This window comes from Lethenteron reissneri, chromosome 51 (assembly GCF_015708825.2).
Source record: "Lethenteron reissneri isolate LAM-NWPU_2019-01 chromosome 51, ASM1570882v1, whole genome shotgun sequence".
NCBI classification, from domain to species: domain Eukaryota; kingdom Metazoa; phylum Chordata; class Hyperoartia; order Petromyzontiformes; family Petromyzontidae; genus Lethenteron; species Lethenteron reissneri.
In genome coordinates this window covers 10,211,665-10,228,168 of record NC_083829.1, presented here as the reverse complement: position 1 = coordinate 10,228,168, position 16,504 = coordinate 10,211,665, and the positions used below count along the sequence as shown (strand labels likewise).

Below are 16,504 nucleotides of genomic sequence, written 5' to 3'. Positions count from 1 at the left end.
GTGACCAGTGTGGTGAAGTATGGTCGAACAGCCCCCATGACCTAAAGGCTCGAGGTCTTTATCCGGCAGTGGGTTGACAGAGGCTTGCAAATGATTACGATACATTTTCTACGACAAAACGTGTCGTTCAGTTGGGTGGCACTGTGGGCAAAAATCACAAAACTAGTATACGCAAGATTGCGAATTAAAATGCTATACTCAGCCCATTGTTTTGCCCACGGTCGATAAAATACCTACCACTTTGCGAGAAGTAAACCGTGATTGTCCCACCGTAGGAATATAGAATTGTCACCAGCGGTTAACGGCACATGTTGTACGGAATACGTGTCCACCCCTTATCAGTGCTCTCCCTATCTTATTACAGACCAATTCAGACCTTATTGCTCACCCCGTTCCCGTATAAATCTCAACATTCATCCCACAAAATCACAAGGGAGAAACACAAACAAATAGACCAATAAACAAAGTTTGTTTTGCTCGTATTGAAACGGCTGTACGCCGTATAGACTTGAAAACTCTCTTTTGTTGCACAAAGAATGCGGCTAAACCGAATGCGGCTCAACTGTTGACGGGTACGGACACGCTTTGGCTATCCGGCATTCACTCCCCCTTTGCTAATATTGCCTTGAGAGCACAAATACTGGAGCATATTCGAGTGACCTCAAGTATATTTTGTGAGTGATTAGTTTTTACCTTTCTATACTCTGCACTCCTATCGTTTTGTTGTTGTTGCATCGTTCGTTCTTGTTACTTTCTGACCTGCCAACCCCTCTACTGGACATCCGTGAAAAAATAGCTTCATAGGCTCATCGGATTCCTCCCGTGGTATAAATACATGTTCCGATTCTGGCTGTCTGTGGCATACTCTTAGTTTTTTCGGTAAAGTCACGTAGTTAAAAAATGAAATTAAAATTAATTGTAGGTAAAAATGAAATTAAAATTAATTTTAATTTCATTTTTTACCTACGTGACTTTACCGAAGCCGGGTTTCGGGTAGGGTACGGGTATCGGGTACCCGGTTGCGACCTCTGCCAGGTACACATTTTGAGGCTGAGTCCCCGGTTCAGATAGTCATCACTGGTGTTGGCCGTGAGCGGGAATTGAATCCGGGTGGGCGGGTTTGTAGCGCAGCGCGCTAACCGCTACACCACCGCTCATAATCCCCTCCGCATACACACATAGACATTCGGGTTTTTTTTCTACACTTGCACTCACAGAGACAAAGGCGATACTAAGATCTATCAAATCTCATGTCAAGCATCGTAATGTGTCGGTGTCTGCATATGTCTTTAAATGTGTTTATCTCTCTCTATCATTGAAGGTCTCTGTGTTGGAATCTCTGTTTCTCTCTGTGTCTCTGTGTGTGTCAGGATCTCTCCGTGTCTTTCTCCGTGTCACTTTGTGTCAATCTCTCTCCTTGTTTCTTTTCATCTGTTCTCTGCATCTCCTCTGTGTGTCTATCTCTGTCGGTATCTCTCCATCTCTCTGTGTGCCTCTGCGTCGGTCTCATCTCTGTCAGTATCTCTCATCTCTCTGGCTCTGTCTGCCACTCTCTGTCGGTATCTCTCCATCTCTGTTGTGTGTGTCAGACTCTGCATGTCTCTCTCCATCTCTCTGTGTGTCTGTATCACACTCTGCATGTCTCTCTCTCCGTATCTGCCTCCACGTCTCATTCGAGGCTGAGTGGACCTAGGCGAGGCCCAGGACCGATTCAGATAATCGTCACCGGTGTTGGTGGCCGTGGAGCTGAGATCGAACGCGGGTGGCCGGGTTCGTAGCGCGGCGTAGCGCTGACCGCGTGCTACGCTACCGCTCCCCCAGATTGCTGGGTCCACCCACTCGCGCCTAATGTGGTCAGATAAGAGCAAGGCGCCTCTGGGCGTGGTTGCCGAGTGCACGGCGGAGTGAGAGTGCAAACACATCCATCTGCCAGGGGGGGGGGGGGCTCTCTCCCGAGAGACGGCCCCTAATGCAATTTCACACAATTTCATTCTGGAGGGGGTGAGGGGTGGGAGTGGTGGTGGTGGTGGTGGAGTGGGGGTCATATTGAAAAACATTGGACACGGTAACAGAATACAGCAAAGAGGCGAATGGGTGAAGGGGCGGCCGTGGGTTTCGGCGTCGTGGGTGAGTGTTGAACAGATTGGGGGGGGGGGGGGGGTGCAACCATTGGCACACAGCTCAATGCGTGTCGGCCTTATAGGAAGAGGCTGCGCGCGGCTGCAGGGAGCCTACAAAGGTGGACGTGTGGGGATGAAGAGCTTCATAGCTCATCGGATTCCGAGAGTATAAATTCTTAAACGGATTCTGAGAAACGCCTGTGTCTGTCAACTGAGCCGGCAATTCTGCGTCTGAGTCGAGGTTTTCAGCCACTATTGAACCAGGGTCTGAAACACAGAAAGTTGCCGGTAATTTTCTTTTCGTGTGCCAATGGCTGCCAAAAAAACAAATATCCCAAATCGAGCCGATTGACGTGGGAGGAGATGATGTCTAGCCACATGGACTACGACCAAATCGCAGTCGAGCGGCGACCGGGGGGAAATCTTCGTCGAGAAAAGAAGTCTCCGTCACTGTGGGCGAGCGGCACCTATGAAGGCCCGCATGCCACGGGGAGGAGTCAACACCACCACGCTCGACCGCCTTTGTCTCCCCAGTGTGCGATGTTTACACCGCACACCAGGTCCTCTTTTGAGGCCGAGTCGAGCTAGGAGAGGCCCAGGACCGATTCAGATAATCGTCACTGGTGTTGGCCGTGAGCGGGAATCGAACCCGGGTCGCCAGGTTCATAGCGCAGCGCGCTAACCGCTACACTACCGCTACACTACCGCCCCCCCCCACACACACAACACACACACCTACATCACACACAACACACACTGCACACCCCCACACACTGCACATACACACCCACAACACAACACATACAACACACTGCACACACACACCCACAACACGCACACATACAACACACTGCGCACACACACACACCCACAACACACAAACCCACATCACACACTGCACCCACACACACACATAGCGCACCCACACACAACAGCAGCAGCAGCCTGCATGACCTCCCGACACCCGCCGCTGATTACGGAGGAGGCAGGGAGAGCCGTGGACGCAGGGAGCCCTGCAGGAGGCGCGGGGCTACCCCCACCCCCCCAAACCTCCCGGCACGGCTTCCCAGAGAGAGATGGTGGGGGGTGGGGTGGTGGGTGGTGTGGGGAGAGAGTGGGTGGGGTGGGGGATGGTGGGGGGTGGGTGGGGGGAGGGTGGGGGGTGGGTGGGGGGAGGGTGGGGGGTGGGTGGGGGGAGAGTGGGGGGTCGGTGGGTGGGGGGATGGTGGGTGGGGTGGGGGGATGGTGGGTGGGGTGGGGGGATGGTGGGTGGGGTGGGGGGATGGTGGGTGGTGTGGGGGGAGAGTGGGTGGGGTGGGGGGATGGTGGGAGGTGGGGTGGGGGGATGGTGGGTGGTGTGGGGAGAGAGTGGGTGAGGTGGGGTGGGTGGGGTGGGTGGGGGGGCTGTAGCTGTATCTGTAGAACCTTCATGTCAGCTATCGTGACGATGGTTACCACCAATCCTGGTTAGCCCTAATTCAGAAGCACATGGAGAGGCTAGAGACAGATTGGGTAGATGACAGCTGGGGACAGCACTTTCTCCCATCGGGCTTTATACGCATCACATTTTTCAAATGATTCCTGATGACAACTGGAAAACTAGTCAAACGGGTTTGGCCAAAACTCGGTGATACATAAAATAAAAACCAGCGCTAAATGGCAAGACTTTTTTTGCGATAGCGATTCCATCCCACGCCATGCACTCACGTCACACATACGTCATTGCACGTGGTGTCATCGCGTTAGCCGGACAATAATATCACGACCATCAACCACATGTATGCATGTTGATTTTTTTTCGCACCGTACGTAGCCAACCGCGTTAATCGGAGGTGTGGGGGAAGGACAACAAACTAAACACAACAACGAGCAGTTTAAAAAATGAACGAGTTTTCAATCTAGATTCAAAAGTGCATATCTGCCAGTGGCTTCCTTATATGGGAAGAGCGTTCCAGACGGTCGCAGAAGCGCATCTGAAAGTGCCATGCGGTGACCACCGCCTTTGTTCGATGGCGGAGCCAAAAAGCCGCCGCTGCTGCTACTGCAGCGAGAATGAGCGGAGTTCGCGTGATGATGGTTTATGCTCCTTGACGAGATCAGCAAGGAATTGTGGTTCATTTGTGGCGAGCACTCTGCGTGTGTGCCATGAGTGCTACCTTACAACAATGTTTGTTCGGCAACCGGTAACCAATGCAGCTCGGCTGGCACGGTCGGACCTTGCAGTGCCCGTCACGAGCACGTGTCAGAGAGTGTTGTACAACACTGCAGCTTGCTAATACTTTTGTTTGGAAGATGTCCCGTATGGTAGCGAGTTGCAAGAAGTACTGTGGAGGATTTGTCTGATTTATAAGCCCCAGTTCAAATTACATTTCACACATTTGGAATCGATGTATCACATTTTAATGGCATCAATGTGTACGTGCTAAATACATTTTTTTTTAAATTATTACATTTTAATGAAGGTGTTGTCGGTTTTCGCAACATTTAAATTTACTTATTTATTTAATCAAAACTTTGTTACTGTGTGAAGTCATTAAACACGTTCTGCTCATGGACAATCAACTTTTTTTGCGATTCGTACGTAATTTTGCTTTCAAAACGGAAAGCAATAATTGTTGAATTTAATTAATCAGTGCAGTCAGGAACAGACCAGAGCGTTGTCTGTAAATTAACACTGCCATCGTGTTGGGCTGTGTGTGTGCACTCAACTTGCATGTGCAACACAGTGATTATACATACATCATTAATGGTCAAAGGTCTTTATAAATATTAAACGCAATGGAACATTGTGCCAAAAAACACATTGCCTGGGGTCGGGTTTTCTTTAATCACACTATTTCTTTTTTTAAAAGAGCGATTATTTTAAAATTAATGAGCACTTACAGGGCATTCACATCATACAACACTTTCACAAAATTGATGTTTAAAATCTACTGTTATGACGGCTTATGATACCACGCGCGGTTGTAACATATTTCTTCGAAATACATTTCCTGGGCATGCAATGTGGTTCTTCGGACAGAAAAAGTAACTTCACGAGCGTGGAGTCAAGAACATTTTTTTTAAATAATTTCATACAATGTTCTCCTTCAGATTTCCACCTTTTCCACAGACACAAACCCTGACGTTACAGTATTCTCAATCGGTCTACGTCCGTAACACCTTACCTCCCGATATCAAAGTGCGGCAAGCCCATTTTTTTTAAAGAGGGGGTATGAGAGAGCGAGCAGTTGCAGATACATCCCCATTGTTGTACTCTACTATCCCCCCGTGGCAATTCCCGCCACCTTCAACAACAGAGTGGCCAGCGAGGGTTGAAGTGTGGCGAATTCATTTCCACCACTCACCAGCCGCATACAAAAAAACCACGCAAACACACGAGGGCTGATTCAGAGAGATGTATTGCTTCAGCGGGACAGGTTTTGGATAGACAATAACAATGACGAGAGATTTTAAAAAAACACTTCGTATAACTCACTGTGGAAGGGAGAGGTAGTGAGCACAGTGAGGGACCACAGGCGAGTCATCTGAGCCAGTCCAACCCATGGCACCACCTGGGGGTTTGTCCCGTGACCTCCTGCCAGCGGGACGTCCCACACTTCGTGGCCTTGAAGTGCACATGGCCTGGCACAAAGCGTCGTGGCGACGTCACTTCGTGACAATTGGCGGTTGATGTTGCTTAGCACGGTTGGCTACGTACGGTGCGAAAGAAGCTCAACGCACAGACGGACCTGCGGGGGTGATGCCCGTTACTGAACGTGGCAGAGCTCGATTTGAGCCCTTTACATTTTGACGCTTTCATTTAACTCACTCTGTTGTTGTTGTTGTTGTCGTCGTATTCTCAAATCTTGTAACTCAATGTTAACCCACTTCCCAATGTGGTATCGACTGCAAACTTGGCATACTTATGTCATACTGATGACAATATTATATTATATCATACAAAATATCTATTTTTAAACATTCTTTTTCATCTGTTGTTTCGGCTTGGGTCTAATTGTCCACGGTCAACTGACGTTGGCTGTAATTGGAGTTCTCCCATTACTAGTACATTTCATAAAAGCGTGTTTAAATAAAAAGTTTTTTTTTATATTACTTTTTAACGCAGATGCAACCCGCAATAGTTCCAGGAACGGCACGACAGCGCAAGCGACTTGGAATCGCAGAAGAGAACGTACGGTGGGACATCCTCGGGAAGGGCAGGTTGTGACCGGCTCGTGCGACTGATGGGAGGACAGCTTAAAGGGTGGACATTGGAGTCTCACTCAGAGGGTGTAGGAGACACAGATCGAGATTATGGAACACTCGACCACGATGGCGGATCTCGGAGGTCGAGGTGTAGGCCGTGCAACAGGTGACATCTGACAGAAGGAAGCAATGCCGAGGTGTTGGGGGGAGTTGGTGGTGGCGGCGTGCGATTCGAGCTACGATGACCCCGTGGATTTGCATCTTTTCAAACTCATCGATTTTGACCGCCACCTTTGGTATTTCCACGCTAATGATTCGATGTCTAAACACCCCTCACTGCAGCAGGCAGGCACGCTTTGAAGAGAGGCAGTGGGTAGCGTGCGTGCTCATGCAAGCAGGCGTCACACACACACACAGAGGGATGATGCATCAGTGTGCGTTGTCTCTCATTGCGTCAAGAAAAAATGCGCGAGAACGACATTGATGCGGGAACGCGCGTAGTTTCTCACCGCTTCATCAGATGCCTCTTTAAGTAATGAAGCGTCACTCCGAATAACGATGATTTACCGGCTCGGCGCGTTACTTTAATTCGCGAGCGAGGTTTGTGTGTTAGCGCTCCTCATAAAAAAAAAACCGATGTGACGGTGCAAAGCAAATGGACACCCTTCTGTAGCAATTACCATCCAACGACAACTGGCAAATGCAGCCTCGGACTGCTTGACAATGCACTCAAAATCATGAGTTTGAGTTCATGATGACATTACTGAAAAAAAAGATAACTCACATATTGAAAAAATAAAGTTAAGTATGGACGTTAATTTTCATTCTTATCACTCCGGTTGCTACATTTTCTCCCGTATTTATATTGTATGCATAAATAACGCACATCGATGAGCCAGACGCCATTTCCACTGTGGTGAGATGTTAACTGCCTCGCCTGGTATACAGGTCGTGGGCTCAATCCCAACCCTGACGCCTGCTGCTGTTTAATTGGAGTTTGCGGTGCCTCTCTGTGGTCGCGTGGATTTTTCTCCGGGTCCTCCGGGTTTTCACTCCACATTTAGAATCAACATCACCGCGTTTGCAGAGCATTTGGCCGCTGCAAATTTCCACGCGATAAGCCTCCTCGTTCAGCTGCCATGTATGTACACAGACCGTTTCTGAAAAAGAGCGAAATAGCTCAATGGTGCCTTACCCGGTAAAAACAACAAAAAACTTCAGTGTTTTACGACTCACTTTGCCCATTAAAAAAAAATAACGCAGTAACGATTGCCCCCGTTGCGAGCTCCAAGCCAGCATTTGAATTTGCACAATTCCGAGGACATACACACAGTTGAGACTTTACTATTACATTCAGGGGTCAACTACAATCCGTTAGGGGTCAACACACGAGGAGCACTCCTACGAGTGCCACATCAAAGTGGATTGTTTCTCTCCACCGCGGGCGTATGCCCCATGGTCATTTGAACAAGCTTCTTCCCCACGGGGGTCAATCAATGGAGTACCCGGCTTCGTGGGCAAAGCCAACAGCGGGTGTCACGTGGATATAGCCATGGACGTGTGGCACCTCCATCACTGGCCCGATGGCTTTAAACAGGACATCAGATGACGGATTAAACAAAATTAACAACGGAATTGAGAACACTGGATGAGATTAGACAATTGGGATGTACACACCGGGATGCCGGTGGAGCCATGAAGCGAAAAAAACATTGCAGAACACCTTTTGAATGGCACAATTTTATTTCCACCTGATACATATATAACAAATCGTGGGCACGCGTATCCTGGGCAGTGGGTCGGCAACCTACGACGGCTCCTCAAGGGCCGCTTCGTGAGGTTATTCATCAAGCGCCGTCGTTTCGTATTCACCGCAAGAGCATTGCGGCTCTTGAAAAAGCGACTTTTTACCGAATTTGTTATTTTGGTTGTCGATTCCCATGCCCTAGGGGTTTAAGAAAGCTGCACGGTGAATGAAGTACACACGGGTTAGCATTCAAAGTGCTGCCGTGGATACAAAAAAACGTATCCAAGGCGCTCTGCAGACCACCATCTGCTCGAGTGCGAAACCACTGCACTTGGTGGGACTTCAGTGCCCTCTGCTGTTCAATTATTACAACTGTTTTTCAACAACCGTTCAAAAGTAAATGTGGTCATTAGATCAGTTTCCATACCAAAACAAATGGACAAGCGCTCCCCTCTCTCTCTCCACCAGCGATGGAAATTCCACATTGCCATGGTAGGAAACACTTTCTCCGTAGGACTACCACAATTAAGCTTGGCTGACTTGAACCCGATTAGGGATTTTAAATGTTCGACCTCCAAACTAAGTTGAGTGCTCCAAAAACCACGGCGAGTGGCAGGGTTATTACAAATGAGCATTTTAAAAATGCAAATGTTAACAGTCAAGATCACAAAGTCACTATGCTCAGCGCCGTTCATTCCACCACACCAATCCATCCTTGTGCCAGAACCTACAACGTATCGGCCTTGGTCTGATCACCACCGGTTTCACCAACTTGTGGTGCCACTCCAATGCCTGTCCTGGGAACCCCCGCACGGCTGTACATATTCTAGAACGTGTTGCTTACGTTACGATGCAATGGAATTGTGACTCAATCCTGTCATTGAATTTCTGGTGTCTCTCACACACGCGGCAGTTCAAAGGGGCCAGAATCTGCTAAGCGTAATGTAATAAGGGCGCTGGGAGCAGAAGAACATGTAGTTGGAGGTACTGAAACTCTTAGGTTTTTGCGGTAAAGTCACGTAGGTAAAAAATGACAATAAAATAATAAATGAAAATAACTCAATTAAATCACGACATTTCGGAGGCAACACAAGTCTCCGTCTTCAGGTGGGACCGTCACAGCCAAATTTACTCTATCAAGTACACAAAAGCTTCAAATCTAGAGGTACTGAAATATGCAATCTGACATCGGTCCCAAATTGAATGAACACAAATTGAGTAAATACTGACGATGGGAAAAAGAAAAAAAACAGCCATACAAAGAAATTGCAATCGTGACCGCAGCAATCCATACTCTTTGGTCGAAACATCGTGATCTATTAATTTTGTATCTACGTGACTTTACCGAAAGAACCAAAGAGTAAAGAAATTGAATTTTATAAAATGATCGCATGTTATACAATGTCGATGGACTGCTGTATGTAAATAGAAGAAAATCTGGAACGTTTTGAAATGGGTGAACAAAAACAGATTAGAAGACTTTAAATGAAAGAGAAAACATGCATGCACACAAATTATATCGCCTCGGGAAAGATCATACAATGTGCCCAGAATATACAAAACAATAACCACAACGTATTTACAAATATATACATGTTCAAGTAGAATTCCAAAATGCTTAATGCACAATCTACATCCTTTCGAGGCTCCTAATAGTGTACAACAATGTTCCAATAATTGGCAATCACAGGTCCAATAAGTCTAGTCCTCCCAGTGAGGCTTCACGGGCGAGTCAACAAATGTACACGCGCACAGTCAGTCTGATCAAAGTGTTATTGTAGTGGTCAAAATGCAAGCTTTCCGATCAATTCTAATAACTTACGTGGACATGAATTGCATTATAGAGCTACGGAGAATTGTGTGGCTTGATTCAAGACCATAGTATTCAGGCTCTTAAAGGAAAATAACTTTTGTATCACACATCTATAAACTAAAAAGCTACGACTAAACCAATTTTATTCTACCAGGCAAGACCCACTGAGCAATGAGGCTCTTTTACAGAAGCGAGCTGGCCACAAATGATAGCTCAACGAAGTGGCTTATCAAGTGGAAATTGATAGCAAACGAACATTCTAAATCTACGTTTCTAAATGTGGAGGAAAAAACCGGAGGACCCGAAGAAAAATCCACGCGACCACAGGAGAACATGCAAACACCAAATATACAGACGTCAGGGACGGGATCGAATCCACGCCCTCCTTCATATCGGGCTTGGGAGCACTAGTGTCTCAATGCTTAGCACAGCAGTGGGTGGCGATCACATCTCTGTTGCTATCCCTGAGATAAATATGTCCCATCAAGTGGTGCTCATGTTAATGAGAGAGGGCCGACAGAGTTGACCCCTGACAAGGATTTGAATTTCTAACCTTTGCGAATGCTCCGACACTGCACCACCTGGTCATAGCATGATATTTATAATTCGAAGATCCATCAATAACTTGCATTTAAGAATTAAGAAATATTGGTCATAATGTGGTAAACAACTCCAGTTGCAAATACAGATGTAACCAACAGCAACAATCTTCGTATAAATGTTCCAGCTAACACCAACATATTCAAGCTAACACATCAACAAGTGTGCTTCCACAAAAGGGGTCAACCATCGAAAAAAAATGTTCAGAGTTCTTGGCCATATAATAGTTTGTTTTGGAATGTTCCTCTTTGCATTCGAGTCCATCGAATATTCCACTTGTTGACAAATGACACACACGATGAGCATTCATATTACCCGACTCATCTTCTTGGTTCTTTCGGTAAAGCCACGTAGAAGGGAAATAATAAAATAATAATAAAACATAATAAAATACAATTCTCACGACGTTTTCGGCCACAACGCAAGCAGCCGTCCTCAGGTGAAGAACAGGTCTGTCGGAAAGGCGTCTGAATGAACACCACCAAGCTTGGCAGCGTATATTTAAGCTGGGTTAGAGGAAGGAAACACCGTGAGAATTGTATTTCATTGTTTAATTTGTCTTATTTTATTATTTCCCTTCTACGTGACTTCACCGAAAGAACCAAGAAGATCAATTGCTCTGGTCACAAATTGTAACCATGACCCACGTTAGCTCTTGACCAGAGCAAAAGCGTTCACATCTAAACAAGCCACAGGGCGGAGCAGCTAAATGCCCCCAAGTAGCCTGGGAAATTCCTTCTCTCCATAGGACTCCCCTCTTGATCTTCACAAAAAAATGCTCGTTCTGTACACCCCGAAAAAGTACGACGGGCTCGGAACATGGGGCTGAACTTCACCAGTACCGTATATACCGATGCCAGCCTCTCCTCATAGTGAGACAAATCGGTTTGAGACCTACACCGCTCACCTTTGTCGCACCCCCGGCCACAGCTACCGACGACACAAAGAATGGGAGATCCTGTTCCGTGCACGCTGCCGTGCCCCTCGCCGCCAACTTGAGCTTGCTCCGTGCCAGCGGGTTTCACCGCGAGGGATCGGTGGAATTAAAAAAGCACGCGATCCGGTTAGCGGTAGCGGTTCCCAACATTTTCGAGTGTGCGCACCCCCATTGCTACCTCCAAACACATTTCGAGGACCGCCACAACCCTGCCAGCTGTTTGAAATGCACATTTCCATGGCGATGGACGTCATTGCTTTTATTTTCCGCGGACCCCCCTGTAGTAGCCCTTCAGACCACCAGGGGGTCCGTGACCCACATGTCGGGTGGGAATGCGAGACGGTGGCGGTCCTCACAAAAAAGCAGCCCTTAAAGAGCCACCGCATGTAGCTACGGAGCCACAGGATGCCAACCCCTGGGCGCCACGGTGGCTATGAGATGTTAACTACCTCGCCTGGTATACAGGAGGTCGTGGGTTCGATCCCGACCCTGACGCCTGCTGCTGTATATTTGGAGTTGCATGTCTCTCCCCGTGGTTGTGTGGATTTTTCTCCAGGTCCTCCGGAATCATCAACATGTATTTATATTAATGTGGCTGCAATACATTTCCAGATGATGATAAACCACTTCTGTTCAGCTATCATTTGTGACAGCAAAGTCGCTTCTGAAAAATAGTTTTATAGCTCAAGTGGAGCCTTCCCTGGTAAAACACAAAAAAATATCAAGCCCAGGACACCAAGGTGGGGGGGGGGGGGTGTGGGGGTGGGGGGGAAAGAGGGAGTTGAGGGTGAACTGCAAGGCGGTGGTGGCGGTGCAACGTCGTCACTGGAGGAAGACGTCCAGCTTCGGCTGGTTTTCCGGCACGGTTTTTTTGTGAGAGCACCGCGCCAGCCCGCCGGGCGGACGGCTCACTTTCTTCTTAATCGCCACCAGCGCCGGGCGGATTTCAGCCACGTTGGTCTGCAGCGGTAGCGAGTCAAGGGGCTGACCGACATCCAGTGGAGCATAGTTTTGGACTTCATGCGTGTCTCTCTCTCTCTCCCCGTGATCGCGTGGATATTTTTTTTATCCGGGTCCTCCGGTTTCTGCCTCCATGTCTAGAAAAGAAGCGCTTAAGATTGTTCGTCTGCTCTGAATTCCCCACGCGATAAGCCACTTTCGTTGAGCTATCCATGTGGCCAAGTCGCTTCTGAAAGAGAGATAGATAGCTCAGTGGGCCTTACCTGGTCAAACAAAAAAAGTTCAGTTTAGTATAGTACTCCTGGGGAACCTCATTTGCCAGTAAAAATATGATAATTGGTTTTTTACCCTTCTATCTGGCAACAAAACTTACACCTTTTTTACAAGGAGTCATGTTTGCATAGACCACAATACCTGCAGTCATAATGCAAACAAAAAACATAACTCTGATTATATATGCACTGTCCTTGAAGTTGATTGGTCCACACCCGAGACAGCTTTCCTTAGAGCCTAGTCTCACATGGGTTGGACCAGATGACGCCAAAAGGCGCACAACTCAAAGACAATGCACCATCACAGAATGAGAGCTCGGGGTAAGCATTTACACCATGGGAACCTTATTTGCCAGTAAAAATATGATAATTGGTGTTTTACCCTTCTATCTGGCAACAAAATCAACTTCAAGGACAGTGCACATTATCAGTTATGTTTTTTGTTTGCATTATGACTGCAGGTATTGTGGTCTATGCAAGCATGACTCCTTGTAAAAAGGTGTCAGTTTTGTTGCCAGATAGAAGGGTAAAAAACCAATTATCATATAATATTCCTGTTTGAAACCTAATTTTTGTGCTGAAATTCGTGTTGGGCGTCATGGGGTGGGATACTGCTGATGTCCACTGGTGGCTCTGCACTCATGGTGTGAATTCCACAAAGTTATGATGGGGACCAGTCTCTCTGTAGGAACACCCATTGATAACTACCCACTAAAAAGGTACTCAATGTTATTGACCTGACGATGGGCTGAGCTAATGCTTGACCAAGATGCGAAATTTAAAATGTTCCAAACATGCAGTACCATGTTACTATATTGTACAGTTTGTGACCATACAGTGGCAGAAAAGAGATACATTAATACATTACATATCCAGACAAATGTGTTCATATACTTGATAATGCCATATTTCTTGATAATGCCATATTTCTTGATAATGCATAAAAAGGATACAGGTTCAATGAACTTTGTTCTTCCTCCCATTCCATCAAAACCTGTCCGCACCTGCACACAGAGAGAGGCACAATTATTAGTATTTCTCTACAATATTATTTTTCATCATTCTCAGGTGAACAATTCATGTAAATACATCTCCAGCTAGTTAGCGAATGGCTCAAGCGAAATACTTCTGCTGTCACTTTAATAGATCCCTCAACTGTGTGATGGTCAGCTGAGCTTGTGAACCAACAGCACGACACAGCTTTGGGTTTATGTTGGCAAAGGTAAAAGCCATTTGGCAAGAAATGCTCATTTTCGATGTGGACATGGTGACAGAAACCTGGTTATGGCAACAAAATAACATGAACATTATTTTTTAAATACTGCTGTACATGGCCAAGGTCGTGCATCAACAATCGGGGGTACGACCAGCGCACAAAATACACACGAGGCTAAGAGAACACATCACATACCAAAAAAAACACATTTTATAATGTAAAGTCTGCGAAGCATAGCCAGCAACTGCAAGCACGCTTGAAATAAAAAAACGAGATCAAACGGTGATTTAAAGTAAGGCAAGGGTGGCGAGGTTTTGCATCCTAAATATTTTTGCTCGGCTATTCCCTGGCCGCTGTTCGTGCATCGTCAACGTCCTGTTCGTACGCACCGAGCCTTTTGTCGAGCAGCCCTTGGGTGTGCCCGCATATGACCTTTTCTTGAACAGCGTTGAGGTCTTCAGAAAGTGCGACATCTTGATTTCATCCTCGCTGTCATTCTCATCCTGCAAATGAAGAGAACAAGATAACGCTCAGTTTCGTCGTCATCGCAGTCATGAATGTCTCTTCTTGGTTCTTTCGGTAAAGTCACGTAGAAGGAAAATAATAAAATAATTCTCACGACGTTTCGGCCACAACGCAAGCAGCCGTCTTCAGGTGGAGAACAGGTCTGTCGAGAAGGCAGAGTCTGAATGGCACCGCCCCAGGCTTGGAGCGACTATTTATGCTGGGATGGAGAGGCGAAGAACGTCTTGACAAAATAATTTACATATCAAGAGGAATTTAGCATATTTATGTGAAATGCAGATATGCGATTAGTACTACTGTCTGTCGGCAAGGCTCTTCCTTGACGGTCTAAATATGAGCGTTTAAGTACGTACGTGAATAAGAGGCTTTTAAGTACGTGCAGGCACTCTCCGCTTTTACGACATAATGTTCCTAGGAACCCACGTCTGAAATGCTGCCTCAACACTGCCACAAGGCATAGCATAGTCACAAAATCTACCTCCCAAGTCTGACTTTAAATAATCTACCGTATTTCAGCATCCAGCCAGTCATCCCTCTAAGTTCGATACAACTACTCTATGTAATCCAAAAGTGTTTGCCCTATGGGAAAAAACTGGCAATTACCATAAAAATGCACCACTGTTCAGAGCTGGAAAAGGATGCAAAGCACCACCCTACTGCTTGTTTAAGAAGCGAGACAATTTCACTTTGTTGACAGGATCAAATTCATGCCAGAACTAACACTCCTCTAGAATTTTTTAAAAAATATTCTGACGTCGCACATCAGCCAAATACTGCCATGTAAATAATTTGGACACCAGCATGCCAATCCCTGAACAATAATTACTTTAAATAATCTTAAAAAGCAATATGAATTCATGAAATGTAAACAAAAGCTGGGTAAATTATCAATAAAACAGTCCTGACATGAAGCAGCATGTAACATTGAAACACAAAGTTCCCGTCAAAGTAAGTGCCCAAGGCAATGCTCAGCAGCTTTGATATCACGTACGAAATTGTAACCAAGCATTTGTCCATGTACTATAAATTATAAAACAGATATTCTGATGCACGCTAAAAATTTAATCTTCAAAAGGAATAAGAATTGGCCATTTGATCAAGTTTGACTTAAACATTATTGTTTGCAATATGGATTAAGGTTGTGCTATAATTTTCCAATTAAAACTTCTCATGTTAAATTTTAAGTTAAATCATTTGTTTTTCTTTCATGTACCCAAAAATACGACGTGAAAAGAAGTGCACAATTTAATCAGAATACATTTGAAATATGAGCACCCTAATAAATCCTATATTTAAAAAAACAAGGTAATATTTTTCGGTGGTATAATCCACAAAATGCTATTTCAGCAGTTGTATGAAAACGATCACAAAACGTTGCTTCAAATTAAATTCCAACTTTTAACTACGCGCATCTCCCAGCTGTGCGGCACGGTGGCTAGAGCACTCGCCTTAGATGCCCACAGGTTCACAATTCAATTGAGGGTTAGCTCAGCCAGACAAGCTCCAGTCTTGTGACATCAACAGCGGTTGTAGCGAGCAGACCGGCTCACCCACGGTATGAATTATGAAATATACACGGACGCGTCAAGATTACCAATGAATAGGAGCACATATCTACGCCAATTCTGGCAGGGACACGCTGTGACTGTGTATGGGGCAGGCAGTCATGCAGTGAATACGTATGCAAAAGAAAACACTACCGAAACACATTCCTGCGGAGGGAGCTGGTAGGAACGTTTGGTTGCTCGGTCAATGGCCAGGGTCAACGGCGGCGTGGTGTATTCCGCAAATATGCCCGACTGTGAGGGCGGGCACAAGCCGGCGTGAGTAGGTTAAACGTTGAGTTGTATAAGGGCACCACGGGGTGACCAGCCCCTCCCCACCCAGCCCCTCCCCTCCCAAACCCCACCAAGCCCCACCCAGCCCCTCCCCACCCAGCCCCACCCCTCCCATTTTTGGATGCACGACGGACGGACACAATAATCCCGTGGGCTGGTGGAACCAGGTGGTTCCTACCAGTATAAACAATCTGCTATTCAAAAGTGGTCAACGTTAAAATGGGGAGGGGATGTTAGCATCTTTGGCAAGCAAACAATTCTTAAACTTTGCAATGCACATTGCACTCA

At 46.4% G+C, this 16,504-nt stretch overlaps 1 protein-coding gene across 1 annotated transcript in view; it reads right to left on the bottom strand.

Moving 5' to 3' along the window:
- Nucleotides 1-8,078: 8,078 nt before the first annotated feature.
- LOC133355584 (E3 ubiquitin-protein ligase TRAIP-like) overlaps nucleotides 8,079-16,504 on the bottom strand; it is a 51,557-nt gene continuing 43,131 nt past the window's right edge. The window contains exons 14-16 of the mRNA XM_061572929.1: nucleotides 14,243-14,356; nucleotides 13,591-13,641; nucleotides 8,079-12,365 (exon numbers count right to left, since the gene is read on the bottom strand). Coding sequence (XP_061428913.1) covers nucleotides 12,228-12,365; nucleotides 13,591-13,641; nucleotides 14,243-14,356 — 303 coding nt within the window. The 3' untranslated portion in view covers nucleotides 8,079-12,227. The remainder of the gene's footprint in view (nucleotides 12,366-13,590; nucleotides 13,642-14,242; nucleotides 14,357-16,504) is intronic.